We start from the raw sequence: 14,013 nt of genomic DNA, 5'->3' as shown, positions 1-14,013 counted from the left end.
CGCCGCATGTCACAGTAGATGCGGGCGGGGGGGGGGGGGAAAGCCGTGACGTCACTTCCGTTTCACATTTGTCCCCCATCTCTCCCGTTTTACCCCATCAGAATAGGTGCCACTAAAGAAGTTTCACTTCAAAAAAGTGAGGAGATTTGCAATTTACCTGTAGACACAACTAGTCTTACCACAAGTTTGAGTGTACAAACACAATTTTTTACATCAGAAAAATTAACTATACTTGAAAGATCTTTAAAAACAGACAGTCAATGACCTACATTTAACCCATTAAACATGTCAAGTTATTTACTTCTGGTCTTTATGGGTTTCTATGTTTCTGACTTAATTATTTTACGAGGTATTTTCATGACACATGGCAAGGCTATATGGAAGCTCTTTCCCCTGTTCCTTGCCTTTCTACATAATCCCAAATCCTGTTTCTTCCTTATTACCCGATCTGCCGTAAAAGCAATAAAATAGGATATGAGAGGTTGCTGTGACATGCAACCCACAATATGTTACCCTGTGCTTTCTAACATATATAATATATATACACATATACATACATATATTTTTTTACCATGAGCAGTGCCAAGATATGAAGCAGAAAATAATTAAAAACAGCACTCATCTTTAATAACTCCATATTTTATTATATTACAAAGTTCTAGTAGACGTATTGGTCCTGAACAGATTTATTGCAAGTTGACTGCAGGTGACCGCTCCACTAGAAAACTCCCTACTGAGTTTCTCCTCCCCTAGTTATCACCTTTGGAGAATAATTATGAGCTATAGATAGATAGGATGGAGTGCAGTTGGAAGAAACAAGACAATATTTCAAGGGAACCTTCAACTGCGCCTCAAGAAGAGTTTTCATCCAGTGTATTCTGCCCGTACCCACTTATAGATGTGAAACATGGACCCGAAATGCAAAATAATTCAGAAGCGTCAGACAATGCAAAGAAATGGAGACATGTATAATGGGTATTACCCGAAGAGACAGGGAAAGAATGAATAGGTTTGAAACCAAACAAAAGTCTGTGTCATCATCACAAGGGTGAAGAAATGAAAATGGCAGTGGGCCGGACATATTGCAAGAAGATAAGACTATCGTTGGACAAAGATGGTACCCGACTGGAATCCAAGAGAGAGAAAGTCCAAGACAACCACCAAAAATAAGATGAGGATGAAATCAGAAAATCTGTTGGCGCAATGTGGAGAAGAGAGGCTTGCAACCGCAGTACCTGGAAGAACATTGGGGAGGCGTTCATCCAGCAGTGTCATATACAGATATACATATATTGTATACACACACACTAAGATAAAGCAGATATTTGTCAGATCCCAGTGACATATAGAGTGTGTACAGTATATGTATATATCAGGGGTGGACAAAAATATATATTAAAAAAAAAAAAAAAAACCATAGGAGCCAGACAGAATTTGAAGGGTTCCCTGTAACAGCATTCCCCCGTCGGTGGCTGTATGTATTTGTTACACACATTGACACACATACAGATAGACGTTAGAACACACAACTGATATACACGTATGAGAGGGAGTATTCCAATATATTTTTCCTGTATGTATCTACGCATGTATGTATGCACATATACACAAACACTTTTGTCGCCATGGGCTGCTACATTACACTTTGAGAGATCTGGGAGTTTTCAAAATCTGTATACACTATACTTTCATCTATAAAGAATCCATGGTGGTCTCGTAAAAGGTATCCAAACCTGCAAACTTACACGTGTAAAGCAACTGAATGTTTATAGTGAAATATATGAGAGAGAGAGCAAAGGACATTTGTAAAAACACAAAAATATATTGTAACCAAGCAAGCGTGAAGCTCACTTAGCATGTTAAAATTACTGGCACCGAAAGCTCACCAATTCTGTGTGAGCCTGGATTTCCTTCTTAAACCCCAGCCTTACAACGTATGTTGTGGAACAGAACGTGTGTTGTAGGCTCTTGTGGAAGGTGTAATCTTTGGATATAGGATATTGCCTAAATCAAGTTATCTCTGCTTTCAGGCCATGTATGCACACCTCAAACAATGTAGTACAGGAAACTGGACGTGTATGTATAATGTTAGCGGAGCATGGGAATGAAAGATAAAGGAATGATTACTTTAACACTTTGAGTGCTAGAAAAATGGCTCCAGAGCGCACAGCACCTCAGGCACGTCAAGATCACGTTATCAGTCCTCGTGAGAAATCACATGAATGCGACATCACTGATGACAGGAACGGAAGAGGATTGTCCTCTTCCGTCTAGATTGCGTTCAGATTGATCTCTTCTAGTAAACAAGCAAAAAGCCTATGACATAGCTAGGTATCTTAGGCCGCGTCCATGGTTAGCGCGACCGCGCAATGTGGCATAAACAAATAGCTGTGCCTCAATGAGGACAGCCATAGAGCGCACGTGCGCAGAGGTGACCGATTTATTGCGCAACAAAATAATTAGATTTTGTCGCGCGACGGCCGGGTCACGTGAGCGGTTTGACCAATGAAGGTGAACCAGCTCCGTGAAGTCATCAGCCACACCTCCCTGTCGTGAGGATCTGTAGTCCACAGATCCCTTGACTGACAGGCGCAAGCCTGCAGTCTTGGTTTGGAGTGGAAAGGGAGCGATCCAATCAGGGACACATCATGTGAATAAAAAACATAAAAAAACAATAATTGTGCAGTATGTTAATTTAATGTTGATAGGATGCAGTTCTTGGCTCTTGGGGCAATTCTACTTACAGCAAAAATAGATATTTAAAGCCTTTATCTGACTCAGTCAGAAGATGTGTAGATTGTTAGTATTGAGGTTTCAGTTATTCCCCAGACATTTCTCCCGCAGTTTGGGCAGTTCCAGGGATGAAGACACTCAAAACCCCATGTGGCAGTATGAAAATGAAAAGACAAAAAAAGCCCAATAGTGCAGGTTGCAGAAACAGTGTCTTTTATGTAAGTAAGGGATAAGAGATGTACTCACACTTTGTACATACAATTAGTACATATAAAGGTATCTTTTGTGGTAAGATGCTGGTGTTCGTAGCAGTGTTTTCTCCCGATCCTCCTGTATACCCAGCCGCGCCTGCGGCGGTGGCGTCTGACGTCACTTCCCTCTCGCGGTCAATCGCATCTATGGGAAATGGATTGTGACGTGCTGGAGGGAGGTCTGCAAGGGAGTTCCAGCGTTCGGCGTCTTCTCATGAAGGCAGCTGCAGCAAGATGAATTAGCTCTACGCGTTTCGCTGTTACTCACAGCTTCGTCAGGAGCAATATCCTGCACCATTGAGCAAGCCTGCACCATTGACCTAACGTCCCGTTCTGGGGAACCCAAAGGGTTACATAGCAGTTCCCTCTACTCCCCATAAAAATAATGTAGTGTTTATTTTTAGAATTGTAAAGTCCTGTTACTGCTGTTTTTAGCAACCCCACACTTTTTACGTTCTGTAACTAAATTCTGGAGATATCAATAGCTGAAAATCTCCCTCCCTGTGAGGATGCTAAAATGTCCACTGCCAGTCACACTAAGACAACAGAAGTTGCTAGTAAAATGATAAGATTAAGGGGGGGAGGGGGAAGTAGGATATAGTGCTGATCTATCAGGTTACTAGAACTTCATTTTTTTTTGGGGGGGGGGGGGTGAGTTTGGGAACACATTGTTTAATAAGATACCCTGTTCATTACCTGCACCACTTTTAATTTGATATCTTCTTAAATTTTATCTCAAAATGACCATACATGCAAGTTTTTAGAGGGACAAAAAAATATTATATATTTTATTTTTATTTTTACACACACACACACACACACACACACACACACACACACACACACACAATACTTGTGAGCACATTCACATATCTGAGACAGGTCTGCAAACCTGCTTTTCACCATTATCTCTTAGCATACAATGCTTCCATGGCAGCCAGGCATTCTGGGAAATGATATGCAAATGAGAACTCAGTGTCACCTTTTACTTGAGAAATATAAGTATACATACATAACATACACAATCATTACTGTATTTTTCCCCCCCACATCTTTTATTGGGCCGTGTTAAATGTCACACTATGATTATATGTAACAAATGATAGATAGGATACAATAAAAAATAACTTTCCTTTAATTTGCTACAGAATTGTAGCCCAAATGTCAGACAAAGAATCCATTATAACACTGGGAAAGTCTACACAGAGCAGACTTACTGCCTGTCATTGGCACACACAAAGCATTTCTACAACACTGTTTAATCGGTAGTAAATACATACATCTGGAGGATAGGAATGGGGTAGAAACAACAGGAAAATACATACATCTACCATACACAACAGACCGCATACTGCAGGAAGCAGTGAGGTGAGCACCAAAGCGTCAGCCCTGCTTAATCTGACCATAGCAACAAGTCCAAGCACTTGCATGCAGAGCTAACGATAGGATGATGGCAAATGTGGTCCAATCAAGAACCCATGAGAGGCTGGAGAGCAAAGGCGCATCCTGATGCAGTGTGCCTCACACCCTGTGGAGGATCTCTGCCTCAGCACCTCACTGCTCTGTAAGGGGAGGGGACCACACTGGGCAGGCGCAACTTCTCCAACCACTTCTCTACTTTACATTCTCATTGACATCCCTCCAGGCACCAAGCCTCGGAAACCACCATGCCACGCAGGAGACATATTGGCACCGAGATTCTTCATTGTGGTTTAACAGGTCGGGAGCCCGAATCACAATATACCAAAGGGAAGCACCTAGAGATCAACACCCACAAGTAGAAGCATCTTTGTCTTTGTAGTGTCCCGTTATGCAACTCAATTAGGGATTGGCAACAAAAAAAACTTGTCCTGTAATGCTCGAAACCTGATTGAATCCAAATTAGCTTTGGTAACCCCCATACAAATTTATAAAAGCAGACAATACAGTGTGGCAAATTAGAAATGAATTCATGGTGACCCAGAAGTCAGTAAGAGGACATATCTGTGCCTGTGCGAGCCCTTCAGGCTTTGAGGACATCAGAAAAGACGGCTGTGTAATGTGTCATTGCAACGTGCTACACTAACACATTTCTATGCATCCAGATACAGCGATGTTATAGCCACTATGATAGAGAAGAGAAGAGAACAGAAACCAACGTATACAAAACGGGGGCGTGAGCGGGAATGGCTTGTCCTTGAATTTTCCCAACAAGGGATGTGTGTGTAAAGACATTGGATCTTGCTTGAATGCAACCCACCCTGTGCTGCAGAAATGCAGATCTGCCTTGAATACAAAAAGCTGGGAGCGGGGACACCAGGCAGTATCAGCCCCTTCCTTTCACTGCCACCTGGGAGGCACCATAGCAGTTAAATAGCAGGACCCCCCCCCCCCCCCTCTCCAGTGATGCGCAAAAAGGGGTTAACGTCACACCCACGTTACCACATGTACAAATGGGATCTAGTGACAGGTCCCTATGGCCCGGTGTTAACCTTTCCGCTGCCAGAGGTGCCTGACACGCACAGCGAAAGGCTTAGTGCAAGCTGAGAGCTCCCCTCCCCAGAGGCATGCGCCTGTCACTGGCCAGCCTGTGCCGGTTGCTAAGGCAGTGACACCAAACACACCCAGAAGCTTCCCCTGCTGTGACAGTCTCACCCAACTGATCCATTCACCTCCCCACCCCGGGGTCATTTCTTACAGCCCCTGGTAAAAGCTCCCCATCACAACCTCACAGCCCCGACTTTCCTTCAGCACCTCTGCCTGCTCCCCCCACTCCACCTCTGCCTGCCCCCCTCACACACACACACACACACACCTCTCCCTGCTCCCCCTCCACACACCTCTCCCTGCTCCCCCTCCACACACCTCTCCCTGCTCCCCCCCCACACACCTCCCTGCTCCCCCCCACACACCTCATCACCAACCCACTCCTCCTCTCCATGACCCCAATCCTCTGTCCTACCTCACCTTCCATACACCCCCCTTCCCAGGCCTCCCTTCACCCCGATTCCCCCTCTCCCGTTCAGACTACCCCTTTATAAATCTGTACCTCACCTGCATACATATACATGTCACCCATCTTTATTCCAACATCCTCCTCATTTACCTCCTCCTCCACATCCCAACCTTCAGTTTACCCCCGTCACCCCATGGCTTATAGCAAACCATCCCTTCCCCCGGGGTGACTCTCACACAATGGCGGGTCCTCCTGACACTGAAGTGTATGGGCGAGATAAATGAATGAATGGATACACCGGGGGGGGGGGGGGGGGAGGAAGAGGAAGTGCACACTCACCATCGCTCCTCTTGATCTCCACATATATCCCTATCTGGATCTTGCCGAAGCTGCCCGCCATGCCTCCTCCTCCCTGCTGCTGCTCCCCGCCGCCCGGTCACTGCAGTCAGTTGGTGGCGCGCGGCCTCCTCGCGCTCTCTTCCCGCGGCGGCGCGAGCGCACGGGCCGTTATTGTTTGAAAAATGAGGGCAGCTGGCTTGGCGATGCCGGGGAAACAAGAGGAGGAGGCGGGTGGGGGGGGGGGGGGTGGACGGGACAGGGCTTCAGGAGAGTGGGGGGGGGCAGTTGGGGGGAGGAGGTGCGGCCGGGCAATGAAGCGCCTCTGCCGGTCACACTCAGAGCCAGGGAGGGAGGGACGCAGAGAGGATGTCACTGAACATGGGAGGTGCAGAGCTAAGCGTGCTCTGTGACGTCACGGCGGCTAGCCTGGCAGGAAGTTTGCCAGTTGCGCATGCGCAGAGCCGTGGCAGCCGCAGCAAGAGCGCCGCGCTGCTGGGCGACTAGAGCGCGAGTGACGTCACTAGCGTCCAAAAAAAGAGTGAGCGGTTACGCGCGATGTGTGTGCGGGCGCGCGCGTTGGGTTAAAAACCTTTATGGAGGGTCTAGTGTTACACTGGGGTAGTTTGTTGGTGGCTGTCTACAGGTCTCTTTGAGGACCACATTGTACTGTAGGTGAAAGGGGAAGTTCAGCTTGGCAAGTCCAAAAAGAAATACATCAAATAAGCTTTATTAGCATGCAGCATCTGTTTCTACGGGTTTAAGTGAGTCCAAACAGGAAAAAGCTAATAATAACCGGGACATTTCAACGACTTTGAGAAAATTGTCGGGACGTTTAATGAAAATAACCCGGGACATATGGTCACCTTAATTAAGGCTCACTTTCATCGTAGGTTGGATGGCACACTTATAAAAAGGGATTGAAATATATTTAGAAAAATTATAGATTTTATATTTATTTATAATATTTATAATTCCTAGAAAGAACTAATAACAACATTCTTTTTTTTACATAACTTTATTTATTGTATTACATTCATACTTTACTACAATTAGTCCTTGTTACATAGTTACGTGTGTGTGTGCGTAAATGAGGATGACCTCACTGATCTAGAAAAAAAAAAGCTGTGTGTGCTGTGCACGCGCATAGTAAGTGAAACTTCTTTGACTTTTGTCGCAGAAATTGTATTTGTGTTGGTGATGTTTTAATTAAAAATCAAAATACAATTTCATTGACAAAACGCAAATAAATTTGACTTAGAATGCGTGTGCTCTGCACACATCGCCTGTATTAGCTATTTGCACTAAGTGTGAATTCCTCGTGTGTGCGGGTGACTGAGTGTGCGGTTGACTGAGCATGACTGCGACTGCGTGTGACTGCGACTGCGTGCGACTGCGGGTGAGTGTGCGGGTGACTGCATGTGCGGGTGAGTGTGCGGGTGACTGTGAGTGTGCGGGTGACTGAGTGTGCGGGTGACTGTGTGTGTGACTGCGTGTGACTGAGTGCGTGTGCGGGTGACTGTGAGTGTGCGGGTGACTGCGTGTGAGTGTGCGGGTGCGTGTGACTGTGTGTGTGTGTGACTGTGCGTGTGACTGTGTGTGCGTGTGACTGAGATGTGTTTTACAAATAGTCTCACCCTTTATATTCTGCATGAATACACCATGTTTGTAAAATTAGTACCATTATTATAGTGTCCTTTGCTCAAATAACTGTGCTCTCTCCTGCAGTCAAGCACAGCACCACTGAGGTTGTATTAGTACTGTGATCACTGCATTTTACAATCTGATATATTGCTGACTTTGTATAGATCAGATATTTCCAGTACACAGAAGAATGTTATATTTCATTTGGGTTGACAGTTGAGATTTGTCATACAGATACCTTGCTATTTCCTTAACCTGAGTATTTACTAGCACTGAGATTTCCAGTGTTTAGTGTGTCCTGTTTTGACAGTCTTTAATTGTTCTGCTGAAGGCTCATGCCAGTCTGGATGGTTCCTTCAGTGCATATTAGCAGAGAGCACAGAACACCAGGAGCTGCATGCAGCTATATCTCACCATCAGAAGCAGCATCTGACACTGACTGTACCTTATTCATACACACACACGCACACACACGCACTGAACGGCTGGCTGCAAGGGCAGGGAATGCACATCCACTTCTGCCCTGTCCTGCTACTCACTGCACACACACAGAATCACTAGGACTGTGATGTTTTCAATGTGATGTCCCTCTCCCCAGCCTATTCTTCCTTTTGATATCCTTTAATGTGGACATCGTTGCCAGGTCCTCCCTCCTCCCTCCTCCCTCCTCCCTCCTCCCTCCTCCCTTCCTGTCCATTGGCAATTCAGCAAGTCAGCGACACACTGCTCTGCTTCCTCTCGGTTACCCTCCATGATCCCTGGGCTCCTCTCCTCTGGCCCCGGCAGCGCTCAGTCAGCGGGACACAGGGAAGGGGAGGGAGGTGAGAGGCTGAGCAGCGGCTCACTGAGTCTGATTTAAAATCCCCGCGCTTGCTACACCTTTCACTCTAGCACCGGAAGCTCTGCGGCAGCCATCTTGCTACACCCATGGCAGCTGACGTGTGGGGGTAACAGCGGCCGTTAGGAGCGGCGCCGGCGGCTGTCGCCGCCGCCGCCGCATATCACAGCGGGTGTGTGTGGGGGGGAGCGGTGGCTGTTAGGAGCGGCGCCGGCGGCTATTGCCGCCGCCGCCGCCGCAGGTCACAGTAGATGCGGGGGGAGGGGGGGGGGAGCCATGACGTCACTTCCGTTTCACATTTCCCCCCCAACTCTCCCGTTTTACTCTATCAGAATAGGTGCCACTAAAGAAGTTTCACTTCAAAAAACAGATGTGAATGACTAGTTTCCTGAACCCCTTAACCAGTGTCTGGATGCCCCCGCTTCACAATTTTCAAAAGCAGCAATCCCGCCTGGGATCTTACCTGATTTGCATTCCCTCAATGTCCAGGTAGCCTCATTCCCGCAATGTTATATGTTGATGGGGAGGTGTTCCCTACCTGTCTTCTGGGTTAGGGGGGATTCCGTTGTCTCCCGTGTGAAGCTTGAGAGTCAGATCTGGAAGAAAGCAGTATATTTGGTGTAGGTATAGGGCAGTTAAGATATATAGGGTAAATAAGATATCCAGATCCAGAGTGTGAGACATAGAGTGTGTGTGAGAAATAGAGAGAGAGTGTTTGTGTGTGAGACAGTGTGATAGAGAGAGAGAGAGTGTGTGTCAGTCAGTCAAAGAGAGAGAGAAAGACACAGGGTGACAGAGAGAAAGGGTGACAGAAAGAGAGTGAGACAAGGTGACAGAATGAGACAGGGTGACAGAGAGACAGAATGTGACAAACATGCACATACCGTGATGGTATTCCTATGCTACTGAAGGAACTCTTGTATACTGCTGTATACTGCCGGGACCTTGTGTGTACCGGCTGAGGGAAGGGTAGACCGTTGATATCCACACTGTGCCTGGTGTTATCGTGAACTGACTGCAAGCACCTGTATGTGTGGTGGCTCCACAGGTGTCTGGTTACAGTGAGTCCATCTGAGGTTCCCCTTGTTTATCCCAGCTGCTGTGTGCTAAGGTTACCGAGTAAAGATACCCTTATGTGAATTTTAACTCTAATATCTTGTAAGTGTGTATTGCCTACCTTACATTTATGTTAATAAATTTTATTTTTCTGCATCATGAAGATAATGCACTAGGGGAGTGCGCTTTTTTCTTTTTCTTTCTACACAGTGTTCGTTTGGGAGTGACTCTCCCTTGGATGAGCAGCCCCCACATCACAATTTAATCTGGCTTTGGGTTCTTTTTTTACAAGAGGACGATTTTTACTGGACCTATGTCTGATGGACTGAACTTTGATCTTCAATTGGTATTTATATCATTATAGTGTATTTTGTGCTCTGCCCTGGCATTTTTGCCTGAAACTAGTTGGTGGACTCCTGCTGCGGCCTACGGGAGACCCTTTTGTCCACTTTTTATGTAAGAATTCTATTTTTTGTTGCTAAAAAACGTGAGCCTCCTTTTGTTACTTTGGGAAGTGCACTGCCTTATTTTTCTACTTGTTCCTGCCATCACCTGGGAGATTGCACACCTATGAAGATTCTGAGATTGGATACTCCAGGAGAAACTGAGTGAGTTCACTTTGTGGGTCGCTGTACCCCTTTTTTCTCTGATATATGGGATTCAGTTTGAATGGGACTGCCAGGGACCCCCGCTGTTAATCTGATGGGCCATTAATCAATGCAGAAATGCTGGGTTTAGTTTAAGGCATGTATCCAGCATGTACCTGGGTGTACCTGGGTCTTTTTGGTGATTGCCACTGGTTTGTGTTAGAATAACCGTGGGCACTACAGTATGTAAAACCATAGAATTCAAAGAGGGTGTACTTTCTTTTTCACACAACTGTATATATAAATACACACAAGCAGTCCTCGGTTATCCAAAGGAATCTGTTCTGGAAGTAGCGTTGGATAGTGAAACCGTTGTAAAGTGAGTCCCATGTTAATCAGTGCCGGTGAGCATTGGATAACGCATTCAGGCGTCGGATAACGCATTCCGGCGTCGAAAAACCTCCGATAGGGTTGCATTTTAAAGCGTTGTGGATATGCCATTCGTTGTTAAGTGAAACGTTGGATAGCGAGGACTACCTGTGTATATATATATATATATATATATATATATATATATATATATATTGTGATGCCCACACCACGTTGCATTCTCTTTTAGTCCCAATTGAAGGCTGGAAACACTGTATTTCTCTATACAGGACTTATTTACAGGGATTAAATCATACAACAGGCCCACCGTCCCTTTAAGTCCAAACAAGACAAAATAAACTCCTACTCCTCTTAGGAGACTAACTGTACATTCAGCTTCAAACCCTTTCTAGCGACAGCTGGCCAACTATAGTGGTTCCCAGCTCAAAAAATGCCCTGGCATATGCAACAATGTACACAGTCTCTGCACACAACAATAAAATGTTTTGCTTATCTTAGTCCATTTGAGCTGTCGTTCCCGCTTCTGCACTGCCTTGCTTCCTTTCCTTCCTAGGGGAACTCGGCCCCACGTGAGCTCAGAGAAACTCCTCTGAAAATGCCACTGTCAAGGGCTGTGCCAGCCTTCCTTCTTTAGCTGGGGAGCACGTCCCCGCCCCCCTCTCTGGGGCAGTAATCTCTCTCTCTGTGACTCTCAGAATGGCAGCGTTGCAGCTCTCTGTATTTGCCATAAACACTTCCTTATTCACTCAAGGAGTCCATTCTGATTAATTAGGCAGCAGCTGCATTAGCTATTCTCTCTAGGGATTAACTCTCTGTGAGCTGGGAAGTACCCTTACCGCACTGTTTCAGTACCTGGAGATACCTGATGGTATCACATATCCCTCCCCCCCAGCGAAACCTTGTTCTTTGAGCGGCCTGTGTGCCCAGGACCTACTTGAAAACGAGAGGTAACTCTCAATGTATTACTTCCTGGTAAAATATTTTATAAATAAATAAATATTACCCTGCACCAGCCTTTTTGTCAGAGATGTCTGACATCCACCTCTTCTTTTTTCTTGCCATCCAGTTGAAGAGCCTTTCCTTCGGGGCAAGTACTAGGCTTCGTGGGCCTGCGGACTGGTACTTCACTACCTCCTTATCTTGTGCCGGCCGGAGTCTAGAGTTGAAGCTCCATCTTTGTTGTGTCCCCTTTTGCAAAGGTTCCTGAGCATCCTGCCGTCTGCAAGCTCTCTCTGCCAGGACTCTATGCCGTTCTGTGACCCTGATCTGCATATCCTGAAGATGCATCTCTGTCCTCTTCCTCTAGTGTTCAGAGTCCCCCTACTCTGCAGAAGAGCCTTGACCTCGTTGGTCAGCTCACTGCGCTCACTCGCCAGTGACTGCTTGGCCCTCTCTTGTGAAGACAGTAACTCCGCTTTAGCTGTGATGGCTTTTGGACCTTTCTCCATCAGATTCTCAAATTCTACTTCCCAGTAATAGTTCAATCTGATGAATTTCTGTATAAAATTTGCCAAAGAAATACAGGCATAGAATAATGGAATAATACTGTTCTATATAAGATTAAAAAGATAAACAAGTAGAAATGCACTCTCAGAGTTTTTAGACCACACAGGGTCAAACCGAATAGCAGCTGTGAGTCAAACAGCAGAAACGCCCGACCTTTGCTTCTTCAGTTGACTTGTGTGGTGGATCTTCCAGATCGTGACGTCACGGATGGAGAAAGGGAAGATTTCCACCAGGTGTCCTCTTGTGACGATGCTCGTCTTAGACTAGAAGACTGACCCGCAGGACTGAGGCAGGATGTGGAGACTGATGACAGGCTGCAGGGCTGAGTCCTGATAAGGATACAGTCCGGGTTAAGATGCCAAGGTTAGGGCAAGGTGCAGCTGCATAGATCGGGTCACTGTTCCAAGGTCAGGACAGGGTGCAGCAGCGTAGTCAGGGTCACAGTCCAAAATCAGGGCAGGAAAAAGACAAGCAGAATTCAAGTCCAGACAAAGGTTCCAGGCAGGAGAACAAGGGATCAGACACCTTGCTCCGACACTGGGTGAATCTTCTTCCTTATAAAGGCATAGACCAGGTGTTGCCAATCTCATCCTCCATCTTATAAGGTGGTGAGTGAAGCCACCACCTGAATTTGGAATTGTGGGCGAAATGAAGCCACTTCCTGGTTTTGGCCATCTTAGTAGAGGCAATGTGTCCACGGATCACAGCCATCTTGATTGAGGCAAAGTAGTACCTCAGGGAAGTGCTAGTGCCAAAAGGGAAAGTACGCAACTGCGGACCCTGACACCTCTGTGATGAAGACTCACCCTATTCGTTTCAATCTGTTTAGAGCTTTCTCGGGTATGACATAGGATAGTCCTCTGTCCTTTATATACAGTTCTATTGAAGTGACATCACGGTGCTAGTATTTGATAGCCAATTATTATCAAGATACAATTAATATTAAAAACACATAAAATCCACAAGAATGAATAATGATTGATACATACATATGCTTTAAAAAAAGAAGACATATGGATTAATAACAGAAAATGAATTATGATACAAATCAGTCCCACTTATTATAAATTGGGAACATGCGGGGTTGTATAGGGATGAATATCAATGCAAGAACTGGATCAAATAAAATGAACTATCAAAATGTTACATCCATTGAAAAATATATCATTATAAAAAGACAACATATGTCAGAAAATTGGCATGTTGCCAATCCAAAACTTTTGGATGTCCGATGGACGAGTTAAAAATATAATTCAGATAATCTACAGAAAGAATTTAAATGGATTTGATTAAAAATGTAATATATTCATCTCACTGGTGACAATAGACCCAACCATAGCAAAAGTTAAAAAATGTACCAAATACAGAGGTGGGCAAATCTGTATTAAATTGTAGCTATCATCTATAGATAGTCACATGGAATCAAATTAAATGAATAATAATGATGATAGAAAAATCAATTGAGCATTGAAGAATGGAGACACCAATTATTAAAGTTAAAAAAAAGTACATCTAAAATAAAAATGAAAGTAAATATAAAAATTAAGTCAAAACGGAATTTAAATCAATATACATGTTTAGCCAGCTGGACGATCGAAGTTTGGCATCTCTGTTGTTCGAGTCTGACTGCTGCATTTCGGTTTGAGCCTGTGTGGTCTAAAACCACTGTGTGGAATGTGTGCAATGTGTGCAATGTGTGCATTTCCACTTGCAATGGTGTTTCCCCCACCCAATCGC

General features: G+C 45.2%; 1 protein-coding gene across 5 annotated transcripts in view; it reads right to left on the bottom strand.

Annotated features, from left to right (window-relative positions):
* KIF2A (kinesin family member 2A) overlaps positions 1-6,656 on the bottom strand; it is an 80,070-nt gene extending 73,414 nt beyond the window's left edge. For 3 of the 5 annotated variants that reach the window (XM_075589810.1, XM_075589793.1, XM_075589801.1), the window contains exon 1: positions 6,259-6,656. Coding sequence is in view for 4 of the 5 variants with exons in the window: in XM_075589793.1 (XP_075445908.1) it covers positions 6,259-6,319 (61 nt within the window). In the remaining variant the exon portion in view is untranslated. The remainder of the gene's footprint in view (positions 1-6,258) is intronic. The other 2 variants (XM_075589828.1, XM_075589820.1) reach the window with 2 other exon arrangements.
* Positions 6,657-14,013: the final 7,357 nt, after the last annotated feature.

This window comes from Ascaphus truei, chromosome 1 (assembly GCF_040206685.1).
Source record: "Ascaphus truei isolate aAscTru1 chromosome 1, aAscTru1.hap1, whole genome shotgun sequence".
Classification (NCBI taxonomy): domain Eukaryota; kingdom Metazoa; phylum Chordata; class Amphibia; order Anura; family Ascaphidae; genus Ascaphus; species Ascaphus truei.
Note: the sequence above shows the minus strand (reverse complement) of the source record. Positions and strands in the feature narration are given on the sequence as shown.